This window comes from Enoplosus armatus, chromosome 20 (assembly GCF_043641665.1).
Source record: "Enoplosus armatus isolate fEnoArm2 chromosome 20, fEnoArm2.hap1, whole genome shotgun sequence".
In the NCBI taxonomy this organism is placed as follows: domain Eukaryota; kingdom Metazoa; phylum Chordata; class Actinopteri; order Centrarchiformes; family Enoplosidae; genus Enoplosus; species Enoplosus armatus.
The window spans coordinates 10,604,736-10,627,035 of NC_092199.1; the positions used below are offsets into that span (position 1 = coordinate 10,604,736).

General features: G+C 41.1%; 4 protein-coding genes across 4 annotated transcripts; all 4 read right to left on the bottom strand.

Annotated features, from left to right (window-relative positions):
* Positions 1 to 3,330: 3,330 nt before the first annotated feature.
* pgap3 (post-GPI attachment to proteins phospholipase 3) lies at positions 3,331 to 6,861 on the bottom strand. Its single transcript, XM_070927527.1, has 8 exons — positions 6,591 to 6,861; positions 5,634 to 5,731; positions 5,281 to 5,433; positions 5,090 to 5,152; positions 4,576 to 4,637; positions 4,167 to 4,303; positions 3,618 to 3,822; positions 3,331 to 3,491 (listed from the first exon to the last, which is right to left on the bottom strand). Exons 1-8 carry the CDS (start codon positions 6,859 to 6,861, stop codon positions 3,428 to 3,430), a joined length of 1,053 nt encoding a protein of 350 aa, XP_070783628.1. The 3' UTR covers positions 3,331 to 3,427.
* Positions 6,862 to 8,722: 1,861 nt separating this feature from the next.
* mylpfb (myosin light chain, phosphorylatable, fast skeletal muscle b) lies at positions 8,723 to 12,155 on the bottom strand. The gene is made up of 6 exons (XM_070926551.1): positions 12,070 to 12,155; positions 11,342 to 11,440; positions 10,207 to 10,387; positions 9,939 to 10,017; positions 9,791 to 9,839; positions 8,723 to 9,694 (listed from the first exon to the last, which is right to left on the bottom strand). The coding sequence occupies exons 1-6, from the start codon at positions 12,070 to 12,072 to the stop codon at positions 9,593 to 9,595; spliced, it is 513 nt and encodes a 170-aa protein (XP_070782652.1). The 5' UTR covers positions 12,073 to 12,155; the 3' UTR covers positions 8,723 to 9,592.
* A 2,237-nt stretch (positions 12,156 to 14,392) lies between these two features.
* LOC139303573 (sesquipedalian-1-like) lies at positions 14,393 to 17,162 on the bottom strand. The gene is made up of 4 exons (XM_070927425.1): positions 17,127 to 17,162; positions 16,617 to 16,727; positions 15,855 to 16,158; positions 14,393 to 15,123 (listed from the first exon to the last, which is right to left on the bottom strand). The coding sequence occupies exons 2-4, from the start codon at positions 16,695 to 16,697 to the stop codon at positions 14,690 to 14,692; spliced, it is 819 nt and encodes a 272-aa protein (XP_070783526.1). The 5' UTR covers positions 16,698 to 16,727; positions 17,127 to 17,162; the 3' UTR covers positions 14,393 to 14,689.
* Positions 17,163 to 18,506: 1,344 nt separating this feature from the next.
* Positions 18,507 to 20,883, bottom strand: LOC139303311 (zinc finger protein 24-like). The gene is made up of 3 exons (XM_070927080.1): positions 20,858 to 20,883; positions 20,224 to 20,414; positions 18,507 to 20,098 (listed from the first exon to the last, which is right to left on the bottom strand). The coding sequence occupies exons 2-3, from the start codon at positions 20,411 to 20,413 to the stop codon at positions 19,167 to 19,169; spliced, it is 1,122 nt and encodes a 373-aa protein (XP_070783181.1). The 5' UTR covers position 20,414; positions 20,858 to 20,883; the 3' UTR covers positions 18,507 to 19,166.
* Positions 20,884 to 22,300: the final 1,417 nt, after the last annotated feature.

Genomic DNA, 22,300 nt, shown 5'->3' on the forward strand with positions numbered 1-22,300 from the left:
CTTGGCTATAATTGTCTGACTCATAAAGCATTAATATTTGTTGGGGTCTGCATAGGGTGGAAAAGGAGGAGGCCAGCAAGTGGGTGAGAGATACTGTGTTCAAGTGAGAGAGTTCAAGGACGACTACTACACAGACTGCAAAAGATATAGTTCCTTCAAGTCTCAATATCATGTCACAGTTTTACTTGTTTACTTGGATCAACAGGCATAACAAACCAAGCCTAGAGGAATCTGACGTGATATTTGAGACATTATGACAATCTGTGCATATAATACTGGAACAAATGGTACAAGGTCAGCAGGACCCTCAGGCTGCAGTGGAAGAGGGGAGAATCACAGACTATACATGTCACTTACTTTGTGTGTCCCGGAGGCATTACCTTCTCTTAGCACCTTGAATTTAGTTTGCTGTGAGCACACATTTCTCATACATTTCATGGTAAAAATACATTATCAGGGCTGAAAAATGACAAAGAAATACACTGTTATGCAGTGGTTGAATGTAACTAAGTAAATTTACTCAAGTACTGTGCTTCAGGGCAAATTTGTGGTTCCTTGTGCTTTACTTGAGAATTTCCTTTTTTACACTTCTACTCCACTACATTTCAGAGGGAAACAATGCATCGTTATTGCACCTTGTGTATATGCACTCAATGCACAAGGGTATATATATATATATATATATATATACAAAGGACATTTAATTGTAATGGAGTATTTTTACATTGTTGTAGTGATACTTTTACTTGAGTAAAGGATCTGAATACTTCTTCCACCACTTCATTTAAATGAGCAGTGCAATTCAATAGACAATAGAATACATTACAAAATAAATGCTATAAATGCAAAGAACTACACAGGGTCGCGTTGACTCTCCTAGATGGAGGTCATCCTCAAAGGCACGCTTATCCATGCAAACAAATTTAGCCTGTCTTTAGTCATTGGTATGTATGTACAGTACATTATTACTCTTTTAATGCGTATTTGGAGGACCACGAACACAATACACTGAAGAAGAGAATCACATTTACAGGGTAAAAAAAAAGATACAAGCGAGCCCCGTTCCTTATTAACAAAGAACACTTTTATTTGTTCCATTTCTTTCAGATTTTTTTGGTCAAATATTAGATGTGAGGTGGAGGAAAGTGCACTCAGTAGGAGAGGTGATGGTGCACAGGGCAGCAGGCAGGGGGCAGAAGATGAGTGAGTGAGTGAAGAGGAGGGATGTGGTTATTGTTAAGGAAGAAGGAAGTGGACAATGAAATGATTTACAGAGCAAAAACTGGAGTTTGTTTTTATGCCAATTCCACAGGTAATCCTAAACGTATTAAAACAGATACCAGTGAAATGATTTAGCAAGTTCTCAGTAGACAAAGTACTTTCAGTTTTGAATTGGCTATGATTTTGTGATAAATTGAAATTAGATTTTGTTCAAACATACAGCTCTTTTTAGCTTTTTAGATGTATATTCGTCATAAATGCGTCCCAGACACCATTTCATGGATATCAGTGGTTAATAAACATCTGAGTTTATAAACTAGTTTGGCCAATAACAACTAGAATATGCACTGTATAATGTGTCTTATCACATAAAACCAATGTCTCTGCCATGATTTCAGGAATCTTTTTGCCACCCCTATGACACTCTCCATGTCTTTCGTCCTCTCTCTTCCCCTACCCCCATCACAGGCTGTCAGCAAAGCTAAATTTACCCATCGTCTCACACATATTCACGCAGCAAACCTCCTACATATATATATATATGTATGTGTGTGTATATAAACACACACACACACACACACACACACACACACACACACACACAGTCTCTCTCTCTCTCACACACATCAGTCGTTTTACAAAAGGATAGAGCACAATCTAGCTCCCTCTCACACACACACAGTGATTCAGTTTATGATGGCAAAAACAACACAATGTCGAGTCAAGGCAACGTGTACACACCTCCTGGTCATTGTTCACATTTTCACACAGAAATACAAAAGGCGTGGGCAGAATTTCAAACAGAAATGCATGTAAATGTACACACACACACCTGTAAAGTGCACATATGGAAGGGAAACTCTGAGGGATGAAGACATACATGGTATGAATTCAAGGGTTTTGGTGCCAAGAAAAGATTTGATTGAAAAAAAAAGAAACATGCTCATTGACAAGCAGGTTATGACACAGTGTGTAAGGCAGACATGGAGGGAGTATTTTACATGATGGGGCAGTTATCTGTGAAGCAGCTGGTTGTGTGTATGTGCCATTCTGGGGAATATTACAGCAAGAAATGCAACCAAATCCAAATAATGGGCGTCAAACAAACACCTAAACGCTTATTCACACACACCTAACCCCAGAATTTATTTAATTTATTTAAACTCTTGATGTAAAAAAAAAAAAAAAGCAGCATTGACTGCAGCTTCCTGTTGCAGCTTATTTTTCCTACCTCAATCATGTTCTCCTTTTCCTCACACTAAAAGGCAATCCAGGTGAATAAATATTTCCATTTTATGATCATCAGGCATACCCCACCCAAATTCAAAACACAAAGGATTCAAAATAAAACTGAATAAAGCACAAATAGGTCGACGACAACAGAATTAAAACAACTAAGGCAGCTGATGAAAATGACAATCTGAAATCATAACTAAGAGTGGAAGAAACAAAAGCAGCAGTGGAAACAACACAGGCACAAAAATAAAGGTGTGATGGTGAGAAAAGAAAAAAAAACTCAGTCAGCTAGAATGGCCTCCAAACATAAACCCCCTTCCCCCTCTCTCTAGAACAATCCGCTGGCAGACCCCCTCCCATTCACAAGGGGCACCTCTCTGTGTCTGCCAGTCCACTTTTGGCACAGATGGACCCTGACACATGCTGTACCAAACAGAGTGGGTTACGACGGCCTGGCAAGGGATTTGGTGCCATCTATTGCCAGCCATAGCAAACTGCCGTTTGTGCAGAGCTACACGAGTTGGACTTCCAAGAGAACGGTGAGAGGGAGTCAAATCATGGGCTCAGGGGATCAGTTTCAGAAGCACCTGAGAGTCAAAAGAAACAGGATATGCATCCCAATTGGAGGTCAAAAACTGGGTCTGCTGTTGTAGAATACAAATCTTTTTCCCTTCATCCTGTTTTGCAGTTATGACAAATGGCAAAAAAGAACCGTAGAGCACATGTGAGCACAAGGCAAAAGAGCAAGCATCAATCATGACAATTCTAAACAAGATAGAAGTGACCCCCCCCCCCAAATAAATACATAATTAAAACAAGAAGAATGTAAACAAAGTCTACTTTGATGGAAGTCATATTGGTGTCATGCATGTCATCTGGGAGGCTGAGCTACTTCCGTGTTCAGGTGTCCGGCTGCCCTGATTGGAGAGGTGCGAGGGTGCAGGCGTGGTGAAGAGGTGATGAGCTCCTCCTACTCGACTTTGACTCCCATCTTCTCTGTGTTTAGTAGGTAGAGGCTGTCGTCTATCAGGAAACTGGAGGGAGAATGACGTATGGATCATTGATTGGGTATTTCTCTCTATTAATATTAATTTTAATGCCTGAAATGCCTCTCTTCAGTTAAGCTATGAAACGACGGCAGAGCAGGCGAGTGGACGAACCTGTAGAAAAGGAAGTGCACGGGTATGGTGCTGAGGTGCCACACAGCATGAGCATCCAGGATCCAGAGCATTGGGGGGAAGTCCAGCAGCTCCAGCAGGGCCAGACCATGAAGCAGCAGCACCACCAGGCCGCACTTCCACCAGTATGGCAGGGTCCGCCGGTTCTGCCAGCACCAACACAGCCACCACAGGAGGTTCACCATGCCTGTAAAGACCAAAACCATGAAAAAGATAAGATCAGAAACAAGACACCAGATAAGAGTCATCTCAAGACAACAGTACATCAGTTGTCAGACATTTTGTGGTGAACTTGACCAAGGAAATGATATTCTGCAAGTTGTTCAAACTGCAGACTGAATAAAATCAGAAAATTAGTAATGGGAAAGTTCTGGTAAGTAAAAAATAAAAAAAACCCAAAAGCAATCATTGCAACACAGATACTAATAATGCAGCAATAGAAAAGTACTCAAAATAACACAACTATTAAGAATAAGCTTTTATGACCAACCAAACATGAGCTTTAATGTGACTTTTGAGCATTTGCTGTACCGATGGTGGCGTTAGCAGCCATGTTGTAGCCGTAGTCGAAACTGACAAAGGTCAAGTAGGATACATGCGAGGTAAAGGCCAAGATGAGCAGGACTCCCACCATGCTGGACACCCCAGGTCGCCTCAGACCCAATGTTCTGACCAAGAGGGGAGAGAAACAATGGCTTAACATACATTTTTACATTAACCATAACATAAGAGTGACTTCTGTTGAAGTAAATATTCACTAATTCCTATCATAAATATCAAAACTTTGTTCAGGAAATATTAGACCGAAATGTTCACCAGGGTCATTAGTTAATAGGGTTGAATGTGATTTCAGTTCTCCTGCGACCATATTTCCATCTTCTATCATGAGACAAATGAAAACACTTGTAGGTCACAGGGGAATACCTGTTTTAGAGCTTACCTGACACAGCATAGGTAGATTGAGTAAAGAATGACTGCTGTGGCACAGAAATAGTCCATTTTCTGAAAGACACACAGACACAAACACATTTAGAGAAATCAAGATCAAGAGAAACAGACTTGTTGCTGTTGTATGTTACAGGAAATATTCTGCTCACAGCTGGAAGGCTTGTCAGTAATGGCATTAGGATGTTACTGATTAGCTAAGCTCATTAGCCAGTAGAACAGAAAAACCCTCATCTCACCAAGTGGTCTGGCAGTTGGAAAGATATTTTAGCGGTTCTCCACTCGGTTGGCGTACCATAAAGCTGCATCAAATGGTGTTATTTTTAATGAACTCTGAATCATCTGGCTGTCTTTAATGCTCAGCTCTTTGTTTTGGTTCACTGGTCTGCATACTGACTCCCAACGGCTCAGGTAGAGAGAAACAAAACCCCAAAAGGATGCTCATGCTGCGCTGTTTCTGCTGGTTGAACTTGAAAACACAATGTATCTAGCCAGTCATTAACCTTTACCTCAGTGAGATAAGTGTCCCGGGTGTGAAACACTGTAGACCACAACCAGGCATTAAGAGATACCTAAAAAAAAACACACACACATGCTCTTGTTAAATACGCTCTGTAAATTCTGTCATGACACTAGTGTAAAGATACAGAAGCACTGGTGTGTTTATTTGTGTGAAGTTCTCTCATTTTCTCCATCTCACCAGAGAGAAGGCGTTGATGGTGTGGTACATGGGGCTCTGGCGTGGCACTGTGCTCCGATAGCGCAGCAGCATGAGAAGGCAAGCCAGGCCATTAAGCAGAGAGGCCAGGGCAGAAGCTGGCTCCTCAAAACACAGGAAGCGTGCAAACGGCCACTACAAGAAATCAAATGTATTACTCATAATGTCATAATTTCAGTACTGGAGCACTTGACCTAATACAATCTACTGAGTTGAGTGAACAGATTATGAAGCTATTTTGGAGGACAGAACCCAGCGTCCTCTCAGAATAACTTCAAGTAAGATTTTGTGACGAAGCTCGGTGTGATACACTGGCCTCTGTAAGAAGCACCAACCTTGCCATGGAACTGTGGGATCCTGTACCCCTCGGCCTGGTAAAGCCCCACGGTGGTCCACATGCATTGATAGCGACAGTCATCACGACATGTCCAACCTGGAACACAGGAAGAAGGAGATAAACAGGTACCAACACAGGTCAGAGGGTCAAGTTCAGAGTTTGTCTTACAGACAGTAGGTACAAATATTAAAACAATTAAATGCATCTGGAAAATGTTTTGATTAACTATATAAAGCTGAAACAATTAGTCAAATAATCGATAAGTTGAATGACACAAAATTAGTTGGCAACAACTCTAAACTCTAAATTTAATATTTTTTAATACCGTTGTTGGTCGAACAAAACAAGACATTTGAAGAAAACTGTTTATAGACCAAACAATTAGTCCATTAATTGAGAATTGTATTGGCAGATGAATCAATAATAAAAACAATGGTTGGTGGCAGCCCTAAAATGTGCGGTCTGTATGTGCAGCAGGAGAGAAGGAGGCACTTCTTCTGTGTTTCTCTTTTCTGGGAGGATTACATGGTTTCAATTGCTTTCTCTTTTCAAAATGTTTAAATTTGTGATTAGGTGGTGTGCCTTACACAGACCCACCATACAATTGTTAATGATGGGCCGAGGGTGGAGTTACAATAGGCCCTTTGTGACACCTTGCCCAGCCAGAAAAACTGGCTTTCAACTTTCAAGGCTGTTTCAGTTAATGAAACAGTGTCACGTTTCATGAAACGTCAAAGATGAGAAGAAATACTGCGTTAAAAGTCACATTGCTGCCGTGACATACAAAGCAGCGTCAGTCACCATGAGTAAACACACAGTGAATGTTAACTGTGAGCAAAGACAGTCAAGGGACAAATTTAGCTTCATATGTACTGTTGAGAAATCTAGCTACAGACTGCTAGCCAGCTAAGTTAGCTTAATTTACCTACCAACAGCAACAACAACAACAACTCACCTGTCAGCGCCATGTACTGCGGCTGGGCAGACTGAAAGCCCCGTAGCCGAGCTCCGGTGCAGTTGGTCCGGACACACTGCTTCACACAGTCTCGGTAAACCGGCTCCTTGTCGCCTTGAGAGGACCGTACAGTGGTCACAGACATCAGGACCAAGAAGACGGTGGCCACAGCGGGGAGTCTGACAGATGTGCAGCGGGGTAATGCTGAGGCCATGGTGGTGGGTCTCGGCCCGTCAGAACTCACAAAGGCACGGCGGGACGACAGCGGCATCGATGGCTTCCACAGCCGACGGTCCACATTACCAGACAGCCATTCCTGGTTTGAAGAGGCAAACCGGGCCTGAAATGTTTTAGTTACAGTACTGTATCAATGTGTAACTGTTCCCCTGCCCTCTGATCAGGGTCAAGTTTCACACTCACACATTGTTTCCGGCCGCCATTCCTAAAATAAAATACTCGCTGGTGGACGTTTGTGGAATAATTTGTTTTGAGAGGTTAAAAACCGAGTTACAGCTATAGTATCATCTATGTTTAGTCTGAGTTTTCCACTTGGCTTCGAGAAATAATTCGTATTTTGTTAGCCTCCGTATGCGACATATTGATAGCTTTTGTTTTGAAGGCAAGACATTTTGTTGCAGTGAGTTTTACTTCCTGTTTTGGGTAGCGACGTCACTAGGTCACGTGATTCACTGATGGGTTTTTTTTACATTGCGCATAAACGTATAGATTTTATAGTAGCTCGATATAGTACATGATAATACATGTACGTTTATTACATTATAGGCTTTTAATAAACATGAGGAACTGGTAGTAACAATAATAATAAATAAAAACAATAATAGCCTATAAGATAAGACTTAATATCTAGGAGGACTAAAACCCCATGAAAACCATGACGCCACATCAAATGTGTATATTTAGTCAAGCAAAAGGAGTTATTTTTACATGCCTCCCTCACTGGTCTTAGACTCGACTAATACAGTGTAACATTGACATTGTCTTCCCTGTTGTGGAAAATGTCTCTTGCTATGAATATGCAAGTCTTCTCAGCTTTATAACTCATCACGCTCATTCATCACCAGACACTTTCCACAGCCTGTCAACGTCAGTGTTTTGCAAATGGTAAATGAAGTAGCCTTTTAGGCAAATTAAGTGGTGACTACTGACCGATGTCAAACAAATATACAGAGACATACATTATTTTCTATATTGTTTAAAGGCAGCAGATTATTGCTTAACAACAACTGGTCAATGAAACATAAAATGTATTTATTGAATAGGTTCTAATTTCTGGGCATATTGTATGGTTGTAATTGCCACCCCTAGAGCCATGCTGCAAGCATTGGCCATTTTGGTGTTCTATACAAAACGTTTACTTTCACACCTGGCCAGTGCAACCACCTTGTATTCTCTCCCAGTGAGAGGCACTATGAAAGCTAAAGGGTAAAACTATATAAGGTGCCTTGCTCAAGTTTACCTTAACAGAAGCTGTTGTGCCTGCAGAATATAATCTAGCAAACCTTCAATTCACAGACCGGCTCTTTGCCAAACACTGGAAAAACTACAGTCCATAAACCATAACTTAATATGAGTGTAAATCAAATATGAAGGCTGTTAACTGCAGTGTTGCGCTTGATACATTGCATATTACAAGATAACCTGTACATAAAACCTTCATTTTGAAATCAGATCAAACATTATCAAACATTTGTATTAGTTTCTATAGCATTCATAGTAAGAATTTGATATGCATGTTGTCGCATAGTGGTTCAGAAATGGATTTCCCAGGAGGACTGTACTGAGTGTAGTCCTTCTCTTTACCAGGTGTTATTCTTGTATTGTTAGGTGTTTCCATTATTTTGTCCCTCTGTCTTGCATATTGAGAGTTGTGGGTTGATACTGCATGGTGAAATTAGTTCATTTTATTTTTTACTGCCATTCAGCATGACATGTTTGATATATTTTAGACTTTGGGACTATGAATAGACTCAGAAGTTCAGTAGTTTTGACCTTGATGATGCGTCACCATATGCATATTGCAGTCAGTGTGCAGTCAGTGCTCTACAGGGCTGTCCATGGTCAACCAGCAGTGCTACCATCCCACGCCCCCACTTAAACCAACAGACACAGTGTCATACGAAAGATAGTGGATTTTATTTGTACTTTCTTCTTTGTTACAGACAGTCACAAGAACAGGAGAGAAACAGCGGTGAGAGGGAGTAAGAAGAGTCAAAAACAAAGACGTTTCACTTTTGCTTTTTTCATCCCCGCCTCCCACTCACCACCTTTCACCATTTCTTTCTCTATTTACAAGATTTCAAGAAAAAAATCATGCTTTCCTATTTTTCACTGCTACTTTTCCTTTTGTGCCTGTGTATCAGAGAGGAAGAAAAAGAGAGGGGTAGGCAAACTATTATAGTACAGTACTCCCACTCTTTTCCTGTGCACTCCTCCCCAATATAAACAAAGGGACAAATCCATAAAACACTCTGTGTCAGGCTGAGACTAACAGACCACGTCAGGTCAGGCTGCTTACTTGTTTCAAGCAAGTGACTGTGCTTGCACCACAGCACCCAAGAGACATTTTTGACAGACCGCTGTATACACTGGACTGTATATGCATATTGTATGTAGGTATGATGCATGCACTGTTGGCCTCAACACAGAAGGACAGAATGAGTGATGGGAGGAAAAGGAGGAGGAACAAGAGGCAGGGACAGAGATGGAGAGAGGGTTTCAGTGCCACAAGATTATTTTTATTGAAAATAATCCCATGTTCCCCTGTTGGTACTCACACACAAACACCCCCACGGCCTTCAGTCCTCTCACTGAGTATCTCGATTAAAGGAGACAAGTCTTTTTCGTAGTGAGCTGGCAAGTGGAAAGAGTGGGCCGGGGCGCGAACGTGTGCAAGGAAGCCACGGCGTTGGAGAAGGGGGAGTGAGTAGATGGTGCGGCGAGTATGGGTTTTAATTGAGGTCGAGATCTTGAGAGAGGGAGATTTACTCCTCCTTCTCCTCTCCGTGTGTGATGACGTAGCAGATGTTCTTGTAGTCCACATTGCCAGCCACATCAGGGGGGAAAGCAGCCCACAGGTTGGTCATCTGCAGAGGAAGGATTAAAGAAATGGCTTTATAACCCTGAACAACTAATGACAGTGTGTGTGAATACGAGAGAGAGACAAAGACCAATCAGCTCACCTCCTCAGCGGTGAACCTGTCGCACTGGGTGGTCAGGAGCTCCTCAAGGCTAGAGAGGGAAAATGGAGAAAAATGAGTATCAGATGGTCTATCTTGATTCAAGATTGTGCCACAAAGAGCTCAGACTGTTAAAGGTAAAAGCCCTTACAATTCCTTCTTGATGGCGCCAGTGCCCTCGGGGTCCAGGACCTTGAAAGCGCTCACGATAACGTCCTCGGGATCAGCACCTAAGAGTAAAAGCAGCCAATTAGTCTCAATTAAAAAGGATAAAAAAAAACACGACTTAAATAAAGAATCCTGAATTATATTAAGCATGTAATGTGAATTCTTGTAGGGAAATGAGAAGATAAGTACAAATCTATGAAATAAGACAAAGCGACAAGCGAGGGAGGCTGTGAGTGTATGTGTCAACGCACCCTTCAGCTTCTCGCCGAACATGGTCAGGAAGACAGTGAAGTTGATGGGGCCACTGGCCTCCTTCACCATGGCCTCCAGCTCCTCATTCTTCACATTCAGTTGGCCCATGGTGGCCAGCACGTCCCTGAGGTCGTCCTTGCTGATGATGCCATCTCTGTTCTGGTCAATGATTGTGAAAGCCTGCCAGGGACAATAAGGTGAGAGAGGAGAGGTTAGACAGTGAATAAAAAAATGTATTTGTTGCTACACCAAAGGTTCACCACCTCCTCAGATGACACACATAAGCCCTCAAACTATAAACAAAATTACGTCTAATTAAAACAGTGAAAACTGAGATCTTGAAGTCCTTGTCATGAGACTTGCTTATGATAATTATTTGCGTGAGATCGTCTGCCAACATAAACGTGTAAATGTGGAGCTGTTCTCCACCTCTCTTTCCACATAGCGGCGCGTAGCACCCGATGAAACCAAAGATGGCATTGCAACCGTTTTGGGACTTGGCAGCTGGTCGGCCACTTGTCTTTCTAAGGTGTTAAAATGGTCTCGGAATGTGAGACAAGCCCCTTGCGACATTTAAGGAGAAGGTATTGATTACAGCTGCCCCCCCCCCCCCCCCCTTTTTTTGCCTTGTGACTAAATCTTGTGACCCTGTCCCCAATGTTCTTTCACCTTTTGAAGGTGCCGTCGCCATTGTATTCTCTTTTTCTTTATACCTGTATACTGAGGAAAGGCCCCAGAAAGACATCCTTATAATAAACAACATTTCACCTCAAATCTTTTCTAGTTCTTTCTACCTTGAGCCTCTCTTTCCTGCTTTGACTAATGTCACTGTCCACCAGCTGTTGGGCGGCATTCCAGTGAGGTCACAGAGCGAGTGTTTTGAGTCTGAGGAGGATTACTGAGCTACCAAAGGGGAGAGGTAGCTGCTGTCATCGGAAAACTCTTGATTGACTGTCCTGCCGTGCTGATGAGGACATTTTTGCTGTCACGCAGCCAAACCGATCATGCCTGTATCTTGCGCAAAGCTTCCTCGCGTTACCTCCAAGGTCAAATGATGCATGAAGACCTCAATCTATATAGCTAGACAAATTCAGCTTTGAAGTGAAGTTGAAGATGTGATGAAGAAAACTTTACCTCCTTGTACTCCTGGATCTGGCTCTGCTCAAACATGGAGAACACATTGGAGGATCCACCCTCACCCTGCTGCTGCCTCCTCTTGGCCTTCTTGGGTGCCTGTGAAATGATGGAAGGTAAAATGCACTTTAAACATTAAAAACAGCAACCAAACAGAATTCACTAAGAGATGCTGGCTAACTCTAAGAGGAAAATAGGAAGACTGTCAAGGATGTGAAGTCAAAAACAAAAGAAGTGAAATTGCTCATTTCAGTATCTTCTATATCTGTATTGTGGTTAAGATAAGCTCCAAAAAGTCTAATTAAATCACTGTATCTGGTGGCTTTTGCCAAATTGCCAAACAAATTGCATATTTTCATCGCAAAGCTTTTGTGAAGAGAGAGTTTTTTTTCCTGCAAAAGACGTCTGTCCATTTTGAATCTATCAATTTAGGGTGTAAAGTGCCACGTAATTCCTTTGGGGACTATAAGTCAGTCATCCCAAAACATTTTTTGTATTTCAGTATTTCATCATGGTTAAGGTTTGAGATCTTAGCCAAACTTAAGCTCAAGCCAGCAGATAAAAGTTAAGACTGGGTCCAAATCCGCAGTTTGGGATGCTCGGCTCAAGAGACTTGTCGGTAATCCAGAGAGCAAATGTTTCAGTGATGCTTTCATCTCATCAGTTTAGCGTAGAGAAGATCCTACATCCCTAGACCCTTTTCTCCCAAGGAACATGGCCACACTCACCATCTCTCAAGTTTGTGGGGTTGGTGTTGGTCAAGAAGAGAAGCCTAAGCCAAAGCCGATGTGACTGACATGTAAATGTTGGACCCTTGGGGCCTTATATACTAGCCCACGGGGGGCTAACTTTAGCCACACCATCAGGTTTGGCAGGAAAACAGAGCCGAGGGAAAGTAAGAGAAAGAGGGAGGAGCGAGGAGGTGGCGGGACAGATCGGCTTACTGATGCTCCAAAATAGGCCCCAGGAGTCTTGGAATGAGGTGAATTCAATGCCAACACACAAGCCCGACTTTAGTGTCATCTGTGGACTAATATGGCCAAACTGACAGATAGACAGGGAATGCTGTCGGACTACTGAACTGTCCCAGTACCCTTCTTCTTCTTCTTCTTCTTCTTGACATACTGAGAGCCTGGCTATTTCTTTTTTATCCACCATGAGAGAACAAAGCCCAGTGCATCATGACAGGCTTTACTCCCTTGATACACACACACGTATTGGATTAACAGTAATTAACAGCCTCAAGCTGCCAACATGTATTCGCAGGAAGCATATCTTTAAGTCATCACCTGTCTAAATGATAAGTTTGGTCTGAGGTTAGTGCCCACTACCAGATCAGTGGTGGCCAGCAGGGTTTATAAACAGTCATGAAACTTGAAATCAGTTGGCTGATGGACGTTGGTCCAGCTCCAGTAATGGCACACGACTACTAGGCCCGTTGAAACAGTGACCTTCATCAATGAGAAATGTAAACAGTCCTTTAATACTGATATGGGTAGTAGGAAATTCTTTAACTATTGTATGTCTAACTTTCAAATTGTGTTTTGAAAAGGATCAAACTAAATGAAAACACAGAAACAAAGTCAGACCCAAGAAAGTCATTCAGATACAGTACATTCAAACATCAAATGGCAGCCTATTGGCTTCTTTTTCATGTTGTTTCATTGTTTTGTGCACTAGTAGCTTGTTTTAAAATGCTTAATCTCTCTGTGTAATAGGAGGACCTGTTAATATCTGCTTCTGTGGTAATAAGCCACATCTGTGATGGAAAACAGCAAATGATAATCAGACTAAATGAGCAGCTTTCCCACCATGGACGCACTAATTTGGGTTGCTCCTGGAGGATCCCAGTATAGTTGCTTTAGAATAGGAGGACAGTGGCCCACCCACTAAACACCATATATGTGCTCCATAGGCTGCCATCAATCACGTCAATGTACAGCTAAGGTATGTATTGGGATACAGCACCAGCGTGAACTGATACTTTAGCTCATTTATAGGCCTAGGATTTCACATGGCAAAATATGACCACATTTTTCCACAGGGACCAATATGTCTGTGACTTGTCTTTAATATTCTGGGTGTTGATTTTTATCTGCTCCAAGATGCAGCCACTGATTTTTTAAAATTGGAAAAGTTAAATCCTATATGAAGAACGTCGCGAGCAGCCACTTCAAGTATGGGCTTGAAGGTGAAAAGAGAGACAGAAGGAGACAGAGACCAAGCTCTGTCAAAGACCATAAAAACAAGACAGCTGTTGAGACTGAAATAGCTTTGCCCAAACCCCCCCCCCCCCATTCTCTTTCTCAGCCATTTTGACTCTTCTAAAATTCGACAGACTTCACCCTTCTTGGCCTGCTTTGCCCCCATACAACTGCCAGTCCTTTTTTTATGCACGCAGTCATTGGCCTGCTTTAAAGTAAAAGTGGTTCAGACCTTTAATTCACTGGTATATAGACAAATTGGACAATTAAGTGATCATCAACATATGAGAGAACTTTAGCTCCTTTCACTAAATGAAAAATCAGAATTAGAATCAGCTTTATTGGCCTAGTATCTGTACACATACAAGAAATTTGACTCTGGTTTTAAGTTGCTCTCAATGTACTTAAACACAAGAAGATAGAAATAGACATTCAGCTAAAAACAAGGACAACAAAAGTGAACAAAGATAGGTAGACTATAAACATAAAACTATTATGTACGTACAAGTAGATGAAAAAAAGGTGCATAAACCTATATAAAAAAGCACACAATGTATATATTCAAGTCAAGATTGTAAACAAATCAGCACTAAAACATTTATGACCATGGCCAGAAGATTCTCCATTCTGATTGGCTGGCAGGTGTGCATCAATTTCTGGTAACTGCACAGTATAACTGGACACGTATGACACAGGTCTTTGTTGGCAATTCTAAATGAAGGCACCAGTATTAACCCATTTAATTTCAGCTAACTACTTTATTATTATTATTTTCTTTTTATTTTCATTTCATGGTACATAAAACTTGTCAGGTTTTATCCCTTTGATTACATTTTCTTTTTTATAGAACTATAAAATTGTCTATTAAAAAAATTATATAGAGGCCACATTTGCAGTTGGTGTTATGGTGGACCTGCTTTCAAAACTTCACATGAAGAAATAGCTTGACTGTAACAAGGAGCAAAGATCAGCAAAGCAGGAGATCATAGATCATTTATTGACTCTATGGCATATTAAGTATAAAAAGAAACAGTGTGCTCTTGAACAACAAAATATACAAATATATCTTAATGTAATTCCTATTTACATAATAGTTTTGCAATGTACAGTTATTGAAATTAAGGTGTAGACAGTTAAACATTTATTATCCAAAATCTATTAAGTTTTCTTCCGGAGCAACTTCATCACCTCGACCCCTCTTTGACCAATCAGCAATCAGTTCTTTCACCTCTTTTCCAAACTCTTCATGCAATTTACTGAATTCCTCCTTGGTGCCTAAACAGACCCCGGACCACTCCAATAAAGGCAGAGCAGGAGTGTTGATGGGCACCACATTTGCACTCCTCTTGGGCCAGAGTTTGGGTGACCTTTTACTGGCTGATTTGGATGAAATGGTCGGAGCCTGAAGCATCAGATTGGAGCTCAGACCGGGTCCTGCTCCGACACCTGGTGCTGGATACGGAGAGAGCGGTGACGTTTGTGTGCTCAAACAGGCTGCAGGATACCCCGCCTCTGCGGTGTTGAAATTTGGCATGATGAACGTGTTGGCTGGTTCACCGGAGAACTCACCTAATGCATCTGAGGACAGACGAGCAGAGAAACACATAAATAACCAAAAAGCTGAAGATACGTTACCAGAGAGAGTAAAGCTGCTTACATTACACTGCTCTCTTTTCACAGATGGGTTTGTTACACATTGATACACATTTTCTATGGAATGTTAAATTGTAAATCAGTCTTAAACACTCTTAAACAGGGGTCTCAAACTACCCGCCCAGGTGCCAGATCTTTCATAACAACCCCCCCCCCCATTTTAATTTCTAGCATTGCAAAATGAGAGGATAAAAATTGGCCTAACTGCCGTTTGCTAGCTGTTAATGTCAACATAAACACTTCAGCTATGACTAACAACACTCTTGACTCCAAAATGTCTCTTTCTAAACCTAAAAGTAAGGTTGAGCTGGAGGACAGACAGTATCAAGATAGGTGGATACTTTACAAAGTACTGCAATCAAATGCAACAAAACCACAAACTACACCTTCAGAAACTACTACGGAGTTGAAATAACCCCTCATTGATGAAGTCTATAAATGTAGATCATGACAAACTTGACTTAGTGTTCATAATGTCTGCCCATACTGACAGACAGATGTTATGATATTATACGATGTACCACAGTGTACATGGTGTCTGATAGCTGTACACAGTGATGCAATGCCTCACACAGCTGCTCTCCAGAACAAAGGCAGCTCTCTTTCACCCACAAATTCAAAAAAAGAAGAAGACACTCAGCCTCTCTGTCTCTCACCTCTGTACTTCTTCTCCAGGTCCATCACGAGCAGGGCCAGGTAGTTGTGGTTGGCCGACAGCAGGGCTTTGATCCAGCTCTCCTGGCTGGCCTGGTCCTCGGCGGCAAATTTGTATGTTCGCAGTCCCGGCTCGCTCCACACCAGCGAGAAGGCAAACTGTTCCTCGGACTCGCACAGCTGGACGGTGCAGCCCTCTAGAACAATCACTCCCGTCAGGTCCCTGTCAGCCGGCCGGTCCTTGTAGAAGAGGAGGTTCCCCTTCAGCACGCACCAGCGCTTCTGATAGGAAGTCTTTATCTCACCCTGTGTGACAATTGTGCCATCTGTGGTTTAACGACTCAGTTACAAATAGCTCATTTACACAATTTCTTACACAACTGGTTTGGTGAAATAAGCAGCTTACTGGGAGGTTAAATGTTAGTGTTTTATGAAATTACTGATGCTTAAAAACTAAATTATTACATTATTTTGAAAGCTGTATGGACTGACACCAGTAGAACTCAAGCAATTCAATCTATTTCATTGTATTACATTGATTTTATTTAGGCTTAATTGTAGTGCTGTACCGTTTTAATCTTAAATTCAAAGCACTTTATGTGTCTCTACTTTGTATCAAATATTATAGGCAAAGTGGTTATCCTGTGTTTTAAAAACACATTTTGCTTTTGTTAATTATTAGAAAGACAACAATAAAATATTTGCTCTTGCTCTTAAATTTTAATATTGTTTTAATTATATATATTGTGTGCAAAGTGTCTTACCTTCTTGTACAGGTAGCCTTCTTTGTCCACTGGGGAGTTGCAAGATTCAAAATAGGTGACAATTTTTTCATCAAACTTCATTTCAACATCACAGGCTGCTCAGAAGTGAACCTGCAACATGGACAAAACCAGAATAATTTAACTCACTTCCCCGTTTATTATTGAGTGTGTTTGTGTTAATGGAGAACTAATATTAACAGTTAGACTCGTGTTAAGCGCATTTCCGTGTAACTTCACATCCCGAATTGAATACTTTTACAACAGTCAACTACACCGTTTAATGTCGTCTATAACTTGCTGGAGACTAGCCAAACTGACCGCCATTAATAACTCGCCAACTGTTTTTAAGGCGGTAACGTCTCATCATGCGTGCTCACCGCCTGAGCCTCTCTACGATAGCAAGAACTCACTCTGGTCAATTTCGGTTTCTATTTGTAACATGTCGACTTTCACTTGAGAAATTGCGAGGTCAGACAATTTCTCACATCCACATGGTTCTTGTTTACTCACCTTTCTGAAGTGTGTAACCGTGTTTCAGCTTCCTCCTGTGTGTGTGTGTGTGTGTGTGTCAAATCACTTCCTGGTAGCTAAGGTGAAGGCGGCTCCACGTCAACAACTGGCTATTCTGTATGTACACACCTTCAACTCATTAAACAGTAAAGGAACTTAATTCATGTTGGCTGAAGTGTTTCACTGGCGCTGTTTTAATATGAAAAGCATTTTAAAAAATGATTATCTATTTCTCATGCAAAAGCCTTCGGTCACCAATGACTTCGCCCATAAGCCCCCTGTCCAAGGTGATCTGCATTAGATATTAACTTTTTATTAACATTAATTAACAGTTACATATATGTAGGTCTGCATTACCTGTACAGCAAGGTGGATCAATACCCTTGTGGCCCCCAGAAGTACCTACATATGTCAGCACCTGTATCAATTGGTTTAGTTAATTTGATTAATTACAAATTTGTTTGGAAAGTTGCACCAGTAAAGTACAGTTAATGCAGGTCCTGCATTCATTTTTTAGGTAATTATGTGGCTCGTTTAGGGGTTATGTTTTAAAATCTAGTTTTAGGACCTTGTGCTAATAAAAAAAGAAAAAGTTGTGTTTAATCAAATTACCACAAATTGACATACTAAAATCCTGGGGTAATCCAGGTAGTATTATTCCAGTATTTTATGTATTTATTTTATATTATTTGTTATAGGGATGAGCTACAATATTATGTGTAAATGTTGACATTTGATGTACCAGAGTTAGTGTAAAGCTAATTTTCATGGGTCTCTGGAAATGAAGCTGCCATGCGTACCCTGTTGTGTGCACTATACTTCATAGGTACTTGACAGGGTACACGCACAGTGGACGAAAGTCACAGTGGGGGGTGGCCTCAACGCCCCCTAACATGTTAATCCGCAATGTAATTGGCTATAGCTGGTGGGGATAAATAAGTACAGCAAAACAACCTAAATACACTGTATATTCTGTCGTATTTGAAAAGTATCTGATACGAGGATCTGTGGTTTCTCTGATGCCACCATGTGAACCAGTGTCTCAGCAAAATGCTGTTGACATGCAGTTTTTGGCTGTGTGTGTGTGTGTTAGTGGTGTGTATTCTGTGATAATCTCTTACATCTGGTGTGTAAAGTCAAGTGGGAGCATGTGATAATATCTTACAGATTCTAGCCTTATAATATTACTCAACCCGAATAACTCATGAGGTAAACATCACACACACCCACGGGGGGGGGGTGTAAGGTGACGTTTGTCGGTTATTACTTTTTAATCAATTAAGCTATGACACAACACACCTGTGACTACTTCAACGAGTCTTCTGAATAAAAGTTTGCTTGAAACGTCACTCACTGAGCCATTTGTGGGAGTAATAAATTAATTTATTGCTTATGCTGCACAAACTCTGTATTCTTGCTTTTCTTTATTTTAAATCCTAAAAAACGAAATAAATCTGCAACAAATACATCCAGCATACAGCAAGCTTCAGCCAGTCTGGGAAATCAGGCAATTTCAATGACAATCATGCTTTTCAGATTTCTAAAAGCTTCAATCATTGTCTGCAGCATTTACTTATTTAACATGAGAGAACTCATTCTGTACATGACCAAAAGAGGTGTTACACTGTATAACACACTTTCACAATACTGGGTTTAAAACCAGCTCTTTAGACCAAAGTCTGACAGGATATAAATCGGTTTTGTCCAAAATCAATACTAGCTGTTACAGCATATCTGTAAAGCTTTAGTCTCTTTGGTTAAGTGATTACCTTCTACAGCCCTGTTTCATCATGATCCGAGGGACAAAAAGAGCAGCACAAGTAGCACCCAACTGGCTACACACCAGAAAAACAAATAACTCCCAATGCGCTACAAGAGACTAGCCTTCCATTTCTTTTTCCGTAGCTTATAATTTAAATACTCTGCTACTATTTCTTAAACTAAGGTCACAGACAAAAAGCTATCCTTCACAGATTCTCCACAAAGTAAGTGTGCTGATTGGACTGATTTGCAGTGAATCTAGTATAACAATCATTGCTGTTACTCCCTCCACACTTGCTGTAACTGTAAAATCTCTCCGATGTGGATCTTCTGGTGTCTTTTCAGATTCTCCCCCCGACTGAAGCTCTTTCCGCACTGGCTGCAGTAGTACGGTTTCTCCCCTGTGTGGACCCTCTTGTGTTTTTTCAGGTCTCCTGCCTGACTAAAACGCCTCCCGCACTGTACGCAGCCATATGGCTTCTCTCCTGTGTGACAGCGCTGGTGGATTCGCAAGTTCCCGACCCTGCTGAACGTCTTTCCACATACAACACACAAGTGTGAGTCGTCTCTCCTGAAGTGCTCCATCCTGATTTTTCTCCCGTCTAATGTAGCCCTGTTGGTTTTTGCAGATCCATGCCTCCTAGGTAAGGCATGATTTGAGTGGACAAAGACAAGTCCGCAATGTTCAGCACTGGCTTGTGGCTTGTGCGTCTCAGCAGAGATGTAACGAGAAGAGTTGCAGCTTAAATCCACACATCCACTATACTGTTCTTGAAGACATGAAGGTTCTGATGTTGTGCAGTCTGGTGGTTCTGGCTCTCTTTTGATAACAGCCAGATTTACCCCAAGCAAGGTGCTGGAGGGGGAGGAGCACGTATTATTGGATGAGACAGCCCTGATGTCCCTGTTTGCACCGTGTGATGTGTGGACTGTCATTGCCTCCTCAGTAATGTGCGTCACCTCCTCTGGTTGTGTTTGGCAATGTTCTGTTGTTTGCACAAAGCTGCACTCAGCTTGTGATTCAGCGTTATTGTAGCTCTCCAGTTGTTTAGATTCCTGCTTCACGTCATTGTCAGGTTTGTGGCTATTTGTCTGTTTTTGCTCAGTGAGAGGGAGTTCTGAGTTCTGCCATAAAGCGAGATCCAAATCCTGCTCTTGATTCGGTATATCTTCTTTTTCTTCAGGTAATGGACTACCTGTAGGTAGACCAGCTGTGACATCCACACCAAAAGAAAAAAGTGTTATACTCTTACTAAGTAACTCATGAATAACTTCAACCAGTATGGGATAGTAACATTATTATTATCTATAATGACAAATTACACTTGTTACCCACCTATACTCTCGCTTGTTATCCTGTCCTGAAGCTCCTGCAGTCTTCTCTTCAGACTCTCGTTCTCTCTCTGTGTTCTGGCAGTTTTGTCCTGGTACTCTGACACCGTCTCCTTCACCACCTCCAGAACCTCCTGCAGCGCTTCAGTCAGCAGCTTGGCCACACGAGCATTCAAACGTTCAAGTTTAGACATCCTGAAATAAAACGTCACTTGAATGACTGTGGAAAGCTTATGCATAACCCTCTGCAAAGGGAGCAATATGGATACACCTGTTATTCATAGGCAGAAGTAATCTTAGTTGATTGATACATTCAATATAAAAAAGTAACAAGTAACACATAAGAGGAAACTTTGTACGTTGATTCCCTTTGTGGCCTGAGCTTTTAAGTCTTTTACATAGTTTGGTTTTAATATTTTAGTGGTACAGTCACCTTCACTCATACCAGTGTAATTAAGTGAAATGTTTTTAACTCTAGTCAGCATTTCCACGGTAAGGTAATGTTATGTTTAACATAACGTGTTCAGAACTGTTTATTTTATATTCACTTCAAAGCAGACATATTTCAAACACGTGTTTAATGACCACAGATAAACTAGTGTCAGTGGCCTAGCTAAGCGTGTTTAGAACTGCTGTACCTGCAAGCTGAAGTTAGCGGATACACTGTAACGTCAATAGCTAACGTTAGCTACATTAGCTAACTCCGTACGTTGTTGTTTTCCCTTCAAACTTCCAACAAACTCGCCATGTGGGTTACTGTGTTAGCTAGGCGTTTACTGTTAATTACTCAACCTGTTAAGTTGACAGATTTTTTTTTAAAGATACAAATAATATTGCAAAGCACAAATCATAATGCTGCATAACAACTCGCAACCTCCAGAAACAGAACCTGAATCACGTCCGGTGTTAGTTGGTTTTCAAAATAAAAGTCCGAGTCTAATTCTGATGCTCTAATCATTTCACATGACCTGACATCGAGCATTTAACTTCACCTCCCTCTAAATTATTTTGTTACATCAAGTCAAATTTAAATATTTATTTTCATCATACAGGCAATACAATTCTCCAGAACAAACTGATCAAAACTGGGATTTCACACAGCAGAAGAGCTTAGGCCATTTTAGTTTGCTCTTTACTACCTCCATTAAAAGTAATCAAAACAGTGTTATTAATTACATTACCCATCCTAGATACAAGGCATAACAACATTTTAAAAGAAATAATCGTCAACATTTGACTATATCATGGTGTGGTCAGTTACATATTTACATACAGCTGGATACTTCTATAGAATTCACTTGTAAGCCTCCCAAAGTGCATACACGATATTCCCATAACAAACACATAAAGCCACCTTAGCATAACACAACCTTAACTTACAAGAGTACACAGGGTTTCTTAGTGGCAGATGATGACTGAGGGAGGCACACACAGCCTCATCAATGGTTGATTGAAGCACACTCAAGATAAAACAGCTTTGTCATGGTTGTTCCCTGCTGCTGGGTGACCGTGCTCTGATTCTGCTCCCACAAGGAGAATAGGCACATCAGGGCAATGGCGACATTCTCAAAGGATGCTGGGCTTTCAGTGGAGAAGCAGATGACGATGACAGTGGTGACTTAAAAATATTACGCAGATGGGCCATAAGGAGGCACTATTTAAAAAAAAAAAAAAAGTAAAAATACAAAACTTTGACAGGCTATAACTATACTTCTGCACACCCCTGCCTCAATGTTGCAGCTTCAAAGGCCAGTCAAGTCTTGGGAGTTGAACTTCTGGTTTTCCAGCATTGCAGACTCACTTGGTCTCTGTGGCCACCAGTTCATATCAAACTTGAGAGGGATTCAACGTCTTCTAATGCTTCCACTTTGTCCAAGATGGACCTCTAATATTTGTAAGGGATGTTTATATATATATATATATATATATATATATATATATATATATATATATATATATATATATGTCCAGTCAGGTACTCAGAGTAAGATATCAATCATTTGTGATGTACACATTATTCTCTAAAGACGGGATTTACACAATCTCTCACCAGACTGCAATTCATTTAATCAGTGATAACT